Genomic DNA, 17,559 nt, shown 5'->3' with positions numbered 1-17,559 from the left:
GCCATTTATGGACTTAGCCACCATGAATTTATCCAGTCCCCTTTTAAACATTGTTATAGTCCTAGCCTTCACAACCTCCTCAGGTAAGGAGTTGAAGAAGAACTTCCTTTTATTTGTTTTAAACCTGCTGCCTATTAATTTCATTTGGTGACCCCTAGTTCTTGTATTATGGGAATAAGTAAATAACTTTTCCTTATCCACTTTCTCAACATCACTCATGATTTTATATACCTCTATCATGTCCCCCCTTAGTCTCCTCTTTTCCAAACTGAAGAGTCCTAGCCTCTTTAATCTTTCCTCATATGGGACTCTCTCTAAACCCCTAATCATTTTAGTTGCTCTTTTCTGAACCTTTTCTAGTGCTAGAATATCTTTGAGGTGAGGAGACCACATCTGTACACAGTATTCGAGATGTGGGCGTACCATGGATTTATATAAGGGCAATAATATATTCTCAGTCTTATTCTCTATCCCCTTTTAATTATTCCTAACATCCTGTTTGCACATCTTCAGAGAACTATCCACGATAACTCCAAGATCTTTTTCCTGACTCGTTGTAGCTAAATTAGCCCCCATCATGTTGTATGTATAGTTGGGGTTATTTTTTCCAATGTGCATTACTTTACATTTATACACATTAAATTTCATTTGCCATTTTGTTGCCCAATCACAATCTGCTTTGGTCTTAACTATCTTGAGTAGTTTAGTGTCATCTGCAAACTTTGCCACCTCACTGTTTACCCCTTTCTCCAGATCATTTATGAATAAATTGAATAGGATTGGTCCTAGGACTGACCCTTGGGGAACACCACTAGTTACCCTCTTCATTCTGAGAATTTACCATTAATTCCTACCCTTTGTTCCCTGTCCTTTAACCAGTTCTCAATCCATGAAAGGACCTTCCTTTTATCCCATGACAGCTTAATTTACATAAGAGCCTTTGGTGAGGACCTTGTCAAAGGCTTTTGTCCACATGTTTGTTGACCTCTTCAAAGAACTCTAATAGATTAGTAAGACACGATTTCCCTTTACAGAAACCATGTTGACTATTGCTCAAGAGTTTATGTTTTTCTATGTGTCTGACAATTTTATTCTTTACTATTGTTTCAACTAATTTGAAGGACAGGTTACAAACCTTGGTTAATAGTTACATTTGAGTTCTTTCAGAACTCTTGGGTGAATGCCATCTGGTCCTGGTGAGTTGTTAATGTTGAGTTTATCAATTAACTCCAAAACCTCCTCTAGTGACACTTCAATCTGTGACAGTTCCTCAGATTTGTCACCTACAAAAGCCAGCTCAGGTTTGGGAATCTCCCTAACATCCTCAGCCGTGAAGACTGAAGCAAAGAATCCATTTAGTTTCTCTTTATCATCGCCCCACTGGTTGTTTAGCAGGCTTCCTGCTTCTGATGTACTTAAAAACATTTTGTTATTACCTTTTTTCAAACTCCTCTTTGGCTTTTCTTATTACACTCTTGCACTTAAGTTGGCAGTGTTTGTGCTCCTTTCTATTTGCCTCACTGGGATTTGACTTCCACTTTTTAAAGGAAGTCTTTTTATCTCTCACTGCTTCTTTTACATGGTTGTTAAGCCACGGTGGCTCTTTTTTAGTTCTTTTACTGTTTTTCTTAATTTTAGAGCAGTTTTTTTCCAGAAAGATATCCAATCTTGACTTAAAGACTTCATGTGATACAGACCACACCACAACCTTTGATTAACTGTTGCAAAGATTAATTGCCCTCTTCAAAATGTGCACCTTAATTCCAGTGTGATAGACTAAACAGATTGAACTCCTAAAGTCTCATGAAGTAAGGCATATTTTCCAGTTCTGGAATCATTCTTGTGGCTCTTTGAATTTTTCAACATCCTTTTTGAAGTAAAAACAATAGAATGTGATAGAGTATTGCAGTAGTGGACTCATCAGTGAAGAGAGAGCCTCCCAAAAGTCTGGTGATGGTGATCTAAAGACCCATTTCCAATCATGAGCATGGATGTCTCTTCGCTTCTAGCCTTTCTGGTTTGTTCTTCGCTGCGGTGCCAGAGGAAGCCCTCCATGGCATCTTTTCATGCTTTTGCAAGGGCAACCTTTTTAATCTCTCTCATCTATGTGCAAATACCAAGGTGGTCGCAGCACTGATCCAGGAATTGCTCTATTCCTATGACTCTGCCTTGGTGGCACACTCTGAAGCAGCACTGTGAGATCTTACAAACCATTGTGCTGTGGTAGCTTGTAACTTTGGCTTTACCATCAAAACTGAGGCTATGTTGCAGCCTTTTCCTCAAAAACTTTACCAAGATCCATCAGTAAGCCTGGAAGGTACCATGCTCCAAACCGTCAAACAGTATACTTATCTCAACAGCATGTTTAACAATGGAGCAACAATCGATCACAAAATAGATGCACAAATTAAGAAAGCCAGAGCCGCACATGGTCATCTTTATCACTGAATCTGGAAGCAACACAGAATCTGTCTACAGATAAATATCAAAGTGTATAATGCTGTTGTCCTAATGACATTGCTCTATGAGTGTGAAACATGGACCTGTTATCAATGGCACATTAAAAAGCTTGATAATTTCCACTTGTGACACTTGCAACAACTTCTGGGCATAAATGGCAGGACCGGGTGTCCAACACGGAAGTTTTGGCAAAAGCTGGTTTGGTTGGTATCGAGGCTCATTTGATTTGTGACAAGCCAAGATGGACTAGTCCTGTAATTTGTATGCCTGAGACCTAACCACCAAAATAAATTCTATATTCTGAATAGAGTTCCAAGAAATAGAAGTATGGAGGGCAAATAAAACACTTCAAAGATACTTTGAAACAAAATCTGCACAAGATGAATATTTCCTACTCAATCTTCGAGCAATTGGCAACTGACTGCATTGCCCGGTGCCATGCTGTAAGGGTGCGTGTCCAAAACTTTGAGAAGAACAGCCCAGAAGCTGGAAGCACAGAAACTACGTGCAGCTCAATCAACAAAACCAGTCAAATGGCTCTGTGGTCAGTGCGGTAAATGGAGCCATGAGAACACCTATTACTATAAACTGTAACTGTCAATGTCCTCAAAATCAGGGTGCTAATAGTAGTAGTAGTATACAGAGTTAATATAACCTCCCTACTTCTTCTCAGTATTCCACTGTTTATACATCTAAGGATTGCTTTAGTCTCTTAATCTGGGCCCAGTCCTATTCAACATATTCATAGATGATCTGGAAAAAGGGGTAAACAGTGAGGTGGCAAAATTTGCAGATGATACAAAATTACTAAAGGTAGTTAAGACCCAGGTGACTGCGAAGAGCTACAAAAGGATCTCTCAAAACTGGGTGACTGGGCAACAAAATGGCAGATGAAATTTAATGTTGATAAATGCAAAGTAATGCACATTGGAAAGCATAATCCCAACTATACATATAAAATGATGGGGGTCTAAATTAGCTGTTACCACTCAAGAAAGAGATCTTGGGAGTCATTGTGGATAGTTCTCTGAAAACATCCACTCAATGTGCAGCAGCAGTCAAAAAAGCAAACAGAATGCTGGGAATAATTAAGAAAGGGATAGAAACAGAACAGAAAATATCATATTGCCTCTATATAAATCCATGGTACACCCACATCTTCAATACTGTGTGCAGATGTGGTCACTCCATCTCAAAAGAGATATATTGGAATTGGAAAAGGTTCAGAAAAGGGCAACAAAAATGATTAGGGGTATGGAATGGCTTTCATATGAGGAGAGATTAATAAGACTGGGGCTTTTCAGTTTGGAAAAGAGAGGGCTAAGGGGAGATATGATTGAGGTCTCATTTTTAAATCTATCATTTAGGTAGTTTTTAACCCATTTAATAGATGTACACCGGACCCCCGCTTGAACGCAGGGGTTTAGATCCATGCACGGTCCCGCATTAATGCAGGGACCGCGTTATAGTAGGGACCGTGTTACCATGGATCCCAATGTAATTAATTAAATTCAGGATCCATGCGCTGGGATCCATACCATGGATCCCAATATAATTAATTAAATTTGGGATCCATGCGCGGTCCCGCGCTATAAGCGAAATTGCGCTATACAGGCATGCGTTCAAGTGACGGTCCGCTGTATATCGATATTGTATTATGCTAATTTTAAATCCGAATGTTTTGTGGTACTAAGTCAAATGCATTTCAGAAATCCAAATATATCATATTACAGCAGTTATCTTTATCAGCTAAACTTGTAATCTCATAAAAAATAATATCAAGTTCATTTGACAATACCTAAGTTCAATAAAACCAAGTTGACTGGCATTAATTATATTTCCGTCCTTTAACTCTTCATTAACAGAGTCTTGTACCAGCTATTCTATTATTTTGCTCACAACTGATGTCAGACTAATAGACCTGTAATTACCAAGGTCACCCTGTTTATTCTTTATTATAGACACATTTGTCCTTTTTTTTTTTTTACAGTCCACTGTAACTTCCCCAGTATTTCAAGATTTATATAAAGTTAATATTAATGTTCCAGAGAGCTTCTTAGCCAACTCTTCTAAAACTCTTGGAAGTAAGTTATCCGGACCTGTTGGTTTAAAAATGTGTAACTTTTTAGTACATGCTTTTAACATCCTCCTTAATTACTGTTGAAATATAAAAGCATGTAATCATTACATGATATGAATATATAATTCAACTTCTTTCCAAATACAGAGCGGAAATATTTACTGAACATTTGTGCCTCTTATACCTCATTGTTGACAATTTCACCATCTCTATGTACACCTATACCAATGTTATATATCCTTTTGTTCCTGATATATTTTAAAGATTCCTTCTTATTCTCCTTAATCTTATTGTCCATGTTTTTTTCATTTATACTTTTAGCTTCCCTGATTAACTGTCTGCATTGCTTAGCTTCTAAGTTATATTAACTGCTATCAATTTCCACTTTTCATTTGATATATACTGTCTTTTCATTTATATCACTGCTTTATCTTCCCTCTAAACCAGGATGGTTTTTAAATCAATGTTGCCTTGAGTGATTGTGGGATTGTGAGTTTTGGGGCATCTAGTAAAATGTTCTTAAACAACTCCCAATTCTTGTTCACAATTTTCTATTCACATTTTTCCTCACAGTCAATTTTGCTCAGAATTAGTTTCAGCTTTGGGAAATTGGCCCTCACACTTGTATGTGTGCCTAATCTCATTTTACAGTGGCTTTCTATTTGGCTACATAATTCAGCACACTGAACAAAACAGGTTAAAAGTAATACTTACACATACAATAAAGAAATCAAGCAAACACCAGAAATTTGTGAAATACTTCTGGAAACCATAAGCCACCCATTTCAGAAACATCTCCAGTAAAAAGATGTAAGCAAACATTATATCGGCAAGCACCAGAAGGTATTGAATGGTTGCATATTCCTTAAGGTAAATATCTTCAAATGCCTGGAATTTGAGAATTTAAAAGTAAAACAGTTTTGTAGTTTTATAATGGATTATTTTAAAATTCTGCTAAGATATAGTACTTGTTGTTTGACTTATTAATGTGCTACAAGAATGAGCAAACAATCTACATTTTCTTTTAAAGTTAAAGTCTACATTTTAAAAAGTGCTTTCTATTTTTTGTACCTGAGATATTGGGGGCCTAATTTTAAGGCAGCTATGGCCTGATTTTCAGAAATTTGAAAATCAGATATGTTGAGTGCCTGCAGCTCCCACTGAGTCCAGCCACTGTTGTAGAAATCAGGTCCCACGGTTTTCCATATTAGTCTCCCAAAAACTGGGACACCCAAAGTTGTCATGGAGTTAGTGAGTAGAGCTGTCAGGAATTTTCTGATGAAACAGGGTTTCACTGGAAAATGCTGATTTGTCAAACACAAATGTTTGCAGAAGCATTTCTTGTTCTGTGAACTCCCAGCAGAACCGTGCCTTGTTTCCTGTTAGCTCCCCTGGCTGGCAGCTGGGGAGCCAAAGTTTCTAGAATTTGTAGCTCTAGAACAGCTCCGCTATGCAGACTGCCTCAGATCTGGGGATCCCCAGGCACTACATCCACCCCGCAAGCCAAACCTTATAGGAGAGTAAGTTAAATTTACCAGAGTTGCACTGCTCAGGAGAATTATGAATATGATAAAAGTTTCAAACCAGCTATGCTGAACAATTCGGTAGCAGGTTTTCCTAAATCGCCACCAAGTACTTCCTGGAAACTTTGTGATATCCACTGCACAGCATAAGGCGCATTGGACACAGCCTGAAAAGAAAAAGCACAGGATAGTCTGTATCCATTTTCAATCAATTTTCTGCATCGTCAGTAAGGGGCAAGAATAGCAGCAGGAGCCCTTACTGAACACAACAAGCCACTACTGCTTCAAACATCAGCAGCTCAAAGTAGGAGAACAGAACACAGGGCAAGAAAGAGAAGGACAGAGGCAGCAACACAGAAAAAAATGTACCAAGATATACAGTTGAACGAGAGAAAAAGCGAGGGAAGGGAAAACAAAAGGCAAGAGAGATATACAGGTTGGTTTTTCATGGTTTAATACATAGCTAAATGTCATGATGTTATAATTATTATGTTTATTCTACTATATAATACATATCCCTACACTCAAAGACACAATAAAGGATCTAGTGAATTGAGGGAAGGAGTTCTATTTTTGTATAATTGTATGGGTCATTCAGAAGATATCGACTGGGAAGTTTGTATTCAATGGGTTCTGGGGACGACAGGGAAAGGATGTAGAAGTGTTTGTTGGCAGGGAGAAATGCCTTTCTTAGGTGAAGGAGGGGAACCCCTGTAGTGCTTCTGAGAAGAGGCCCGAGAGCACCATTTAATGTTGGAGGTATCAGCAGAACCAAAGAAGTTCAGGTGAGGTCAGCATTACCCAGAGGGCTATGGAAAGAAGAGGGATTGATGTCAACTAGGAAGGCTTCTGGATTTGAAGAGAATAGATGGAAGTCTGAAGGCAGCCAAGAAACTACAGCCCTCCTAGGTTATTCTTGCACTACCTCTGAAAAAGCTCTGGGTCCATCACAACATTTACATATGATCTGATAAACAGGTCCAAGAGTTCTGTCCCAATCTCGAAGCCTTTTTACATCTTGGCAAAACAGAAAAATCAATTAAGCAGGTCAGGAAATAGCTTGCTAATGTAAGCAATAGAGTGCAAAAGGCTATCAAGGTAAAAGCAGTGTAGTGGTTTAGTGAGTGCTTCTTAGTTTGACAACAGGCAACAATTCACTAAGTCACATTAACAAGTGTCTTCTGAGTTTTACATGTGTTCTGAGAATTATCTGTATAAAGAAGTGACTCAGAGAAACTCAAACACAGGTTGCCAGAATGCCTCAGAGCCAATATGAAAACATTTTCTAAAGCAATGCCTCTGGAATATTAGTGTCACTTCATATCACTATGAAGCAAGCAGATTCTTACCTTCTGTAAAACAGTCCTTAGGGGCATCTAATTTTTCAGTCGATTGGATGATCCCCGCCAATTCCTGCACAACAGTAGAACAAATAAGGAAGGCAATTTATGAATTTTCCCTTAATGCAGCTGCATTGTCCTAAAATAAACTGGACGTAACAGAAGAAAACATCAAGAAAACAAGTGATTTATCCAACTATTTCAAAGGCCCCTATCACAATGGTACTGAACTGCCAAGACATAATTAAGAATAACATAATAATAGAACAAGGAAACGCTTTTCTGTATTCTTTGGTTCAGTGGCTATTACTTAAGGTATGTTTAAAAATAGATGTCCTTCTCTTGCTTGTTTTTTCCTCTTCCTTGTCACCAGCCCAACCCTTGTAATTGAGGGGAAGGCTTAGAAGATAAGGTGGGTATTATATTATGCGCTAGGTAAAATCATTAGATTTCCTTTAGAATGGACTTCCACAGTCAAGAGTCCTTTGCTGAGAATGCCCTGCCCCCCACTTTTACCACTTCCACACTGGGCTGAGTGTTCACAAGGTTCTGACTGAGCATAGTTGCCTTCCTGTGGATAGAGATGTGAGTTTTCTATGATAGCCAAGCCCTTATACAGCAGGACCAGGTTCTTTAATTTGGATGATGAGACAGTGGAATGCATAGTACTCTGGTATGATGCTTCTCATCTGCCTTTGTTTCTTAGGGTATGTCTACACTACAAGACTATTTTGAATCAACTTAAGTCGAATTTGTGGAATCGACCTTATGAAGTCGAATTTGTGTATCCACACTAAATACACTAATTCGACTGTGTGAGTCCACAGTAACGGGGCAAGCGTCGACTTTGGAAGCGGTGCACTGTGGGAAGCTATCCCACAGTTCCCGCAATCCACGCTGCCCATTGGAATTCTGGGATTTCCCCCCAATGCATGCTGGGGGAAAAAATGTGTCAAGGGTGGTTTTCGGTAACTGTCATCATTGAACCATCAATCACGCCCTGCCTCCGTCCCCGAAAGCGCCTGCGGGCAATCTGTTTGTGCACTTTTCTGCTCAGTGACAGCACGGGCGCCACAGCACTGCGAGCACGGAGCCCGCTGCAGTTATGGCCATTGTCAACTCCTGGCACCTTATCGTCCACCTCTTCCACAGTCAGCTGCTGAGAAATAGGGCTACTTTTCAATGGTGCTGCGAGCACTGGTGGACCATGGGGGACGTTTTACCAGCATCAACGTCGAGTGGCCAGGCAAAGTTCATGACGCGCGTGTTCTCAGGAACTCTGGTCTGTTTAGACGCCTGCAGGAAGGTAGTTTCTTCCCGGACCACAAAATAACTCTTGCGGATGTGCAGATGCCTATAGTGATCCTCGGGGACCCAGCCTACCCGCTAATGCCCTGGCTCGTGAAGCCCTATGCAGGCGTCTTGCACAGCGACAAGGAACTCTTCAAGTACCAGCGAGCAGCGTGACCTGTGACTGTTCAGTTTCTTTACAGAGAAGCTGAACCTGCCCCTGTTTCTTTACCAAGTTACTGTTGACTAGCATCTGCAGTTACATACCCCGTCCACCCCGCTTCCCCCACTTCCAACACACATTTAAAAATAAAATACATGTTCCACTGTAACTTTACAAAGGTTTCTTTATTGATGACTTTGCATTAAAGGGTTGAAACTGGGACGCAGACTGTGCTGGGTAGGGTGTGCGGTGATGTAAAGACCACCTCTAAACTCGAGGAATGACAGGCTCCTGCTCCCAGAGCGGTCTGCAGTGCCAAACTGGTTGTTTCAACTGAGCCTGCCATCCCTCCTTTTTGGGACTCTGTGTGCGGGGGCTATGTGGCCTTGTGGCAGGGGAGGACGGATACAGATTCCTCTGCTGCGTGGCTCTGTGGTCCAGGACAGGGACCGTTGCATGAGATCTGTAACCCCCCTCCCCCGCTAAAAAGTCACGTACCCCCCCCACCCACACAGAACCTGCAAACCGCCTCCCATACCGACCAGGGTGCCTACTGACTGCACTATGTGTGTGACCTGCTGCTGATCCTGCCCCCGTCTCTGTACCCTGCTAAAGGTGACTGTCCTATGCAATACCCTACTCCCGTCCCCACCCACCCCTTCAAACACAGCGTTGTGTAAAAAAACATGACGGAAACAGTAATTAACAGCAAAGTATTTTTAATAATTAACCAGACAGTCAGGGGATGAAACTGGGATTGGGGCTTGGGTGAGTCAGGAAGGGAAGGAATTCTCAAAAATTAGGGTATGAGAGCTTTTGGGTACTTGAGCACTCTGCTGGGGTGCAGTGACAGTTTTCACGGCCCCTGGCACCACTCCTTCTGGTTACTTTGGGTGACGGGAGGTATGGGACTTTGTGGCGGGGAGGGCGGTTGCAGATACACTGCGGGGGGGCTCTGTCCTCCTGGCTGCGGTCCTGCAGAACATCCACAAGGCACCGGAGCGTGTCCGTTTGCTCCCTCATTAGTCCAAGCAGCGTTTGAGTCGCCTGCTTGTCTTCCTCACGCCACCTCTCCTCCCGTTCGCTGTGTGAGCGCTGGTACAGAGAGAGGGTCTCCCTCCACTGGCTCTGCTGGTCCGCCTCGGCTCGGGAGCACCCCATAACTTCAGCGATCATCTCGTCCCGTGTCTTTTTCTTTCGCCGCCTAATCTTTGCCAGCATCTGTGAGGGGGATGCTGTGGCAGGTCTGGAGACAGTCGAAGCTGTGTGATGGGAAAAAGGGAGTGAATTCCTTGCAAAGATACATTTTTGCGAACAATGAACACAGTCTAGTCTGTGTCTGTGAACAACACCATGCACAGCACCTATCTCATCCGCACTCCTGCAGCAGGCAATCCTGAAAGCATAAACTCTGCCCCTGTTCTACCCCATCGCAGTGTCCCCCGACCCTTGCACTTCTGAGTTGAGATCCCAGTGCCTGATGGTGCAAATTTCATTGTCGTGGGTGGTTCTGGGTAAATGTAGTCAGTCATTCCTTCCTCTGGGAAAGTAACGCCAGACAATCATTTCGAGCCCATTTTCCCTGGATTGCCCTGGCATACGCCATAGCGTGGCAACCAGGGAGCCTGTTTTGCCTTTTGTCACTGTCACCGTATGTGTACTAGATGCCGCGGACAGAGGCGATTCAGCAGCGCTACACAGCAGCATTCATTTGCTTTTGCATGACAGCAGAGATGGTTATCAGCCATATTGCACCATCAACCACGCCAATGTAAATTGGCAAGGTGATGACGGGTAGCAGTCCTACTGCACTACACCTTCTGCTGCTGTCATAGGTGCCCCTGGCCGAGATCAGCCGGGGGCGCAAAAGACAAAACTGGGAATGACTCCCCGAGTCAATCCCTCCTTTATGGTATCTAAAAATAGAAACAGTCCCGCCTAGAATATGGGGCAACTGTACTATGGTTTTAGTGTATCAGAGAACTACAGAGCACAGCCGCTCTGTGTCAGATCCCGCAGGAATGACGAGCTGCGTGCCATTCACAAGGGGTGCCCCTGCAACAGCCCTACCTGTTGCTTCCCTCCTCCTCTAGCCTTCCTGGGCTACCGTTGTAGTGTCCCCCCATTTGTATGCTGAAGTAATAAAGAATGCAGGAATAAGAAACAGTGACTTGTTAGGGAAATGAAATGAGGGTAAGGCAGCCTCCAGCTGCTATGATAGTCCAGGCAGTACAGAATCTTTTCTTTACACATGAAGGGCGGGGGCTGATGGAGCTCAGCCCCCTGTTGCTATGATGAAGACGGTTAGCAGGCTGTCTACTTATGGGCTGATGACGAGGACAGGTAGCAGTCCTATTGCACTACACCATCTACCGCAAGGCTGATGATGAGGACGGGTACCAGTCATTTTGCACCGTCAGTCACCCATGAGGCGGGGGGGGCGAGGATGCTACCATAGCGTGCCGCAGCATCGCGTCTACCAGCAGCATTCAGTACACATAGGGTGACATTTACAAGAGTCAAGAGACAATTTCTTTCCCTTTTACTTCTGGGGGGGGCGGCGGCTGTACATTGACAAGCTATGCCCTGAACCACCGCGGACCCTGTGTTTGACCCAAGAAGCATTTGGAGCTCAGCCAAGAATGCAAATGATTTTCGGACACAGCGGGAACTGTGGGATAGCTTGCATCCTCAGTCCCCCCCAATCCCTCCATGAGCATCCATTTGATTTTTTGGCTTTCCGTTACGCTTGTCACGCAGCAGCGTGCTGACTCTCTGCTACACCGTCTGTCCGGAGATTTTTTAAAAATACTTTGGACCAGGCGTAACATTACGGTAATTTTCCTAATTAGATGCAGGAGTCGCCGAGCGAGATCGCCCTGAGGAGGGTCACTGAAGGAGATAGAGAGTGCATGCTGCGTGAAAGCCAGCACAAAGCAGGGGCCTATGCTGCCAGTATTATGGAGGCAATGCTCCCAGAAAACCTCAATAAAGCCTGGCGCGGAAAATTGTGCTACCACGGAGCACCCAGTAAGGCAGCTCTCCCCAGGAACCTCCTGCGGAGGCTTTTCGATTCCCTCCTGGAGAGCTTCGTGGAGATCTCCCAGGATGATTTCTGTTCTATCCCCATATATATAGAGACCTCCTTTTCACATACTTCAGATTCCTGTTATATTAAGAATAAAAGTTTACATGGTTAAAGCACTTACCGACTGCTCCTTCCCCTGATTCAGGGTCCGAGTTAACGGCCGGGGAGGGTTGGTAGGGGATCTCCATGAGGGTGATGAAGAGATCCTGGCTGTCGGGGAAACCAGTGTTGTAAGTGCTGTCGCCTGCCTCGTCCTCCACAAACCCTTCCTCATCTTCCCCGTCCGCGAACATCGCCGAGGAACTGGCCGTCGACACTGTCCCATCGTCAGAGTCCATGGTCACTGGTGGGGCAGTGGTGGCAGGCTCCGTAGCGTCCGTTTGCCGCTTTGATTTTTTGGTAGCCTTGTCTGGGGTCCTTGATTTTCACGCAGCGCTGCGTTGCATCCCGCCTGTATCCTCTGTCTCTCATGCCTTTGGAGACCTTCTCGTAGGTCTTTGCATTCCGTTTTTTGGAGCGCAGCTCAAAGCTGAACTCCTCGCCCCACACACCGATCAGATCCAAGACTTCCCGGTCAGTCTATGCTGGGTCCCTCTTTCTATTCAGAGATTACATGAACTCCTCTGCTGGAGAGCTCTGCATTGCTGTCGGTGCTGCTGAGCTCACCCCGATGTCCAACCACGAAATGAGATTCAAACTGTCCAGACAGGAAAAGGAATTCAAATTTTCCCGGGGCTTTTCCTGTGTGGCTGGTCAGAACATCCAAGCTCGGACTGCTGTCCAGAGCGTCAACAGAGTGGTGCACTGTGGGATAGCTCCCGGAGCTACTAAGTTCGATTTGCATCCACACCTAGCCTAATTCGACATAGCCATGTCGAATTTAGCGCTACTCCCCTCGTCGGGGAGGAGTACAGAATTCGAACTAAAGAGCCCTCTATGTCGAATTGAATGGCTTCCTGGTGTGGACGGGTGCACGGTTAATTCGAATTAACGCTGCTAAATTCGAATTAAAGTCCTAGTGTAGACCAGGCCTTAGATAGTGGACCGCTGTGTGGTCTACAAGCTGTAGTTTCCTTTCTTTTGTAAGGGAACTGGTATCTCCATACTAACATTCAGTGGGGGTGTTTTGGTTGCTAGGCTAATCAAGGAGTCAGGAGGCCAGGGGTGTTCTGTCCTCCATGTGAGCTGGGATTGCCTGGGTCAGACAGAGTGGGGCCGAGCTAAGGAGAGAGTAAGGGCCCCAAGCTAAGCTGCTGGGAGCAGAGCTGCAGCTCCAAAGCCAGAGCACAGCCCAGAGATAGCAGACCTGCCTTGGGAGGAGAGCTGCAGCAACCAGAGCCAGAGGGGGCCAGAAAAGCAGCCCAGGAAGCAGGTCAGAGCTGGGAACAGAGTCACAGAAGCAGCCTGCAGAGCAGACCTGCCCTGGGAGCAGAGCTGCAGCAACCAGAACCAGAGGGGCCAGAGAAGCAGCCCAGGGAGCTGGAGGCAGAGCAGCAGCAGCCGTGCTGAGGCAGTGCGGAGCTGGGGCTGGAGCAGTCCAGAGCCGGGTATGGTGAGCAGCTGGAGAGAGCGAGGGGAACCCTGGGCAGTGGGCCCAGCACAGGGAGATGCCTCAGCCAAGAGGCCCTGCAGGCCAGACTTGGAGGGGGATCATAACCCTGACAGGACGGGGGGTGACGCTGGGAAAAAGGGTCCTGCCACCTAGAGCCTGAGAGCGTGTGGCCACCACCAGAGCAAATGTCCGACTCACAGCATCCCTGCAGCACAGCCAGGGCCTGAGAAGGAGGCCTGGGACCTACAAGAAACAGACTGTGAACTGCCATGACGTTCCAGAGACACTGTTTGTGATGTTCCCTGCCACAGAGCAGGGTGATGTGATTCCTTTAACCTTTCTCATTTTTCCTTATTCCTTTTTAAACTAATTGTTAATTAAATAAACTGTATTGTTTTAAATCGTATGTAATGATCAGTGGGTCAGGAAAGCATCCAGTGCAGAGAGAGTACCCCGGAGTGGGGACATCCTAGCCCCTGACCTAGGTGACCACAGCAAGGTTGGGGGTTGAGCTCCCCCAGGAATCCTGGGCCCAGCCTTGTTGGGGTTACAAGAACTCTGCCAGACAGGAGAGTGCAAGGGTAGTCCTCGAGGGCAGGGAGGCCTCTGGGTAAAGGAAGTGGGAGTGAGGACTCAGATCCTTCCGTTAGCCCATTTCACCAGGATAGTGCAGAAGTCAGGAAAATTCCGCACAATAGCGGGATCATTCCCCCGCTTACACTCTCCTTACTCTCCAGGAAGTGTGTGTTTTATTTATTTCTCCATATCTATCTCAACAGCTTGTTCAGAAGTATTTCACCTTCCCTAAGACGGAGTGTGATGATCTGTCAGTAGTGGGTTACATGCTCATCACTGGCCTCCTGCAATCAAGAGGGACAGAGTCTTCTTTCACATAAAGGAACCTGGATATCCTTTAGAACTCCTATAAATTGCATTTGTGTTAGTGGGTGTGATAAACTCAGGACAGACAGTTGCAAGAGGGGGGAAGGAGTCAGTCCCAGAGGGTTAAAAGGCCCTCCTCCTTATCAACTGAGAGGCAACTACAGGTCAATCAGGTTCAGCTGAGAAAGGGTTACCAAGGTAGCAAATTAGAATCAGCTGAGGGGAGCTACCTGAGGGTAATTAGGATCAGCTGATTCCAACTTGGAGCTGCCTGAGACCTTTTTAAACCCCTTCCTGGGAGGAAGGAAGGGGCGGGGGGGAAAGCAGAGAGAGAAGGAGCCCGGCTGCCAGGACTGTTGAAGCAGCAAGGCAGCAAGCCTCCCCAGGAGGAGCGGCAGGACGCTCTCCTACAAGGCAGGGTAAAAATACTTTAACTAAGACTGGTGGGAAGACAGGGAACAGACTTCCCCTAAGTCCTAAGGGGGACTGCATTACCCAAGTCGGTCTCACCAGAGCTAAAAACAGCAGAGGCTGGGGAGACTGAGACGGGACTTTGCCACACGTGGTGTCAGGAGTGGGATGTGAGTGAGACTTTGCGGCAAACCGTCTCGGGGCAGGGTAAAACACCCCCAAAAAAAATGGAAGATGTAGTGAAGGCATTGGTGCAGGCCACTGCGGCCCAACAAGGAGCTACCAGGGTGCAGATGGCTGCCCAGCAGGAGGCGATGCGAATGCAGCAGGAGACAAATCAACTCCTGATGAGCCAGGCGACTCAGGATCGAGCCACCTTGCATGAGGTTGTGAACCAGCTAAAGGCCCTGACCACCCTAACGCACGGCGCCCATGGGACTCGGCCCCTGCACGCAAGCCACTACTTACAGAAGATGATGATGAATGATGACATGGAGGCATATCTCCTTACGTTTGAGAGGACGGCCCGGCGGGAGGCCTGGCCCCAAGACCAGTGGGCCAGTATCCTGGCACCTTTTCTGTGTGGGGAGGCACAGAAAGCATATTTTGATATGACAACAGAAGCAGCTTCCAATTACTCCCAGCTAAAGGCGGAGATCCTGGTGAGGTCGGGCGTGACGACAGCTATAAGGGCGCAGAGGTTCCACGAGTGGAAATACCGAGCCAACAAAGCCCCGAGGTCCCAACTGTTTGACCTGATCCATCTGGCCCGGAAGTGGCTGTGCCCCGAGACCCGCCAGCTGGAGGAAGTCGTGGAAACCATAGTTGTGGACAGGTACATGAGAGGGCTACCACCAGACATACGAGGATGGGTCAGTCAAAATGATCCCTCCTCCTATGATGAGCTAGTTGCCCTTGTAGAGAGACGTCTAGCAGCACAGGAACTCTCTCGGACCACTGGGGAAGGGAGGCGCCAGGATAGGAGGCAAGTCTATGTACCAAGGGCCCGAGTTGCCATAGCTCCAGGCCGAACTATGGCAGGGAAGAAGGAGGACGAAGAGCGGCCAAAGTACTCGGAGGGACCTGGGACTGGGAGAGAGAGACTCGGGGGGTAAGGCCTCACAGCCCAAAAATTAAGGGGCTGCCTCGAGGAGGGTATCGATGCTATGCATGTGGAGAGATAGGGCATATAGCTGCCCAATGCCCAAACCTAGAGGAGCCCATGCAATGCGACCTGGGAAATCTAGAAGAGCCATGTGACCTGATAAGTCTAGTAGGAGTAGCGATGGTCCCTCATAGATATACTAGGCAAGTTAAAATGAATGGTATAAAGACCACCACGTTAGTAGACTCAGGAAGTGCGGTCACGCTGGTCTCAGGAAAGTTGGTCGGGTATGATCAACTATCCCGGGCCAAGCGCACAGGAATATCCTGTGTCCATGGGGATGTCAATTACTACCCGACCATCCGAGTGAAAATAGAGGTCCGAGGAAACCCCACTAAGGTGATGGTGGGGGTGGTCCCGAAACTCCCCTACCCAGTCCTCATAGGACGAGACTTCCCAGGGTTTGGCAGTCTACTTCCTGGAAAGGAGTCAGAAGAAGATAACACCCCAGAGAGCAATGGGGTGGCCTCAATAGTTAGCAACCCCCCAGCCTTCCAAGAATTTGCCCAGGATTTATTCTCGCCCCCTGGGAAAACCAAGAAGACTCAGCGAGAAAGGAGGGCAGATAAGAGGAGGGGAACGAGCATCTTGGCCCAGAACCAGAGGCCTATACTCGTAGGGGAGAGAGTTGGCCCAACTGACAAGGGGACTAGGCAGGAGGTTGGGGAGCCAGTAGCCGGGCCCAGTTCCCCAGGGACCTCCCTTGAAGGGGAGGGGGAAATAGAACCCCCTGAGTTTGGGCAAATTGGACCTTCACTAGAGAATTTTGGACAGGATCAGGCCAATGATCCAGTATACCAGAACATTCGCAAAGAAGTAGTGGAGGTGAATGGGGCCCCTGTGGAAGGGAGAGCCAAGGGCCCAGGGCCGTATTATATGATCAAGAAGGATCTGCTGTACCGAGTCGTCCGTATCCAAGAGCAAGTCGTGGAACCGCTCCTAGTACCACAGAAACATCAGAGGGGCGTGATGGAGCAAGCTCACAGCCATTTGTTCGGGGGACATCTAGGGGTAGATAAAACCCTGGACCGAATTCTGCAGAGGTTTTTTTGGCCTGGAATATATGTGGCGGTCCAACGATATTGTGCCTCCTGTCCAGAATGCCAGTTACACGGGCCCCAACCACGCTTAAGGGCACCTTTGGTACCTCTCCTGATTATTGAAGTCCCCTTTGAGCGGATAGCTATGGACCTAGTAGGGCCGTTAGAAAGATCAGCCCGAGGCCATCAGCACATACTGGTGGTGCTAGATTATGCCACCCGATACCCCGAGGCCATTCCCCTACGGAACACTACATCCAAGACCATAGCTAAAGAATTAATCCAAATTTTCGCTAGAGTGGGACTACCCAAAGAGATCCTGACAGATCAAGGAACTCCCTTTGTGTCTAAATTAATGAAGGATCTATGTGCAATGCTCCACATACGGACCCTAAGGACATCAGTCTATCATCCGCAGACCGATGGCCTCGTCGAGCATTTTAATAGGATGTTGAAGAACATGATACGAAAGGTGGTGAGCCGGGATGGGAGGAACTGGGACACCCTGCTACCGTACCTAATGTTTGTGATCAGGGAGGTGCCTCAGACGTCGACTGGGTTTTCC

General features: G+C 46.2%; 1 protein-coding gene across 5 annotated transcripts in view; it reads right to left on the bottom strand.

The window, feature by feature from the left end:
• LOC120397146 (sodium channel protein type 5 subunit alpha-like) overlaps nucleotides 1–17,559 on the bottom strand; it is a 119,674-nt gene that overhangs the window by 43,955 nt on the left and 58,160 nt on the right. For all 5 annotated transcript variants that reach the window (XM_039522691.1, XM_039522693.1, XM_039522692.1 and 2 more), the window contains 3 exons: nucleotides 7,413–7,476; nucleotides 6,076–6,230; nucleotides 5,255–5,428 (listed from right to left, as the gene is read on the bottom strand). In XM_039522691.1, the coding sequence (XP_039378625.1) occupies nucleotides 5,255–5,428; nucleotides 6,076–6,230; nucleotides 7,413–7,476 (393 nt within the window). The remainder of the gene's footprint in view (nucleotides 1–5,254; nucleotides 5,429–6,075; nucleotides 6,231–7,412; nucleotides 7,477–17,559) is intronic.

This window comes from Mauremys reevesii, linkage group 2, assembly GCF_016161935.1.
Source record: "Mauremys reevesii isolate NIE-2019 linkage group 2, ASM1616193v1, whole genome shotgun sequence".
NCBI lineage: Eukaryota > Metazoa > Chordata > Testudines > Geoemydidae > Mauremys > Mauremys reevesii.
This window is presented reverse-complemented; position numbering and strand designations above follow the sequence as displayed.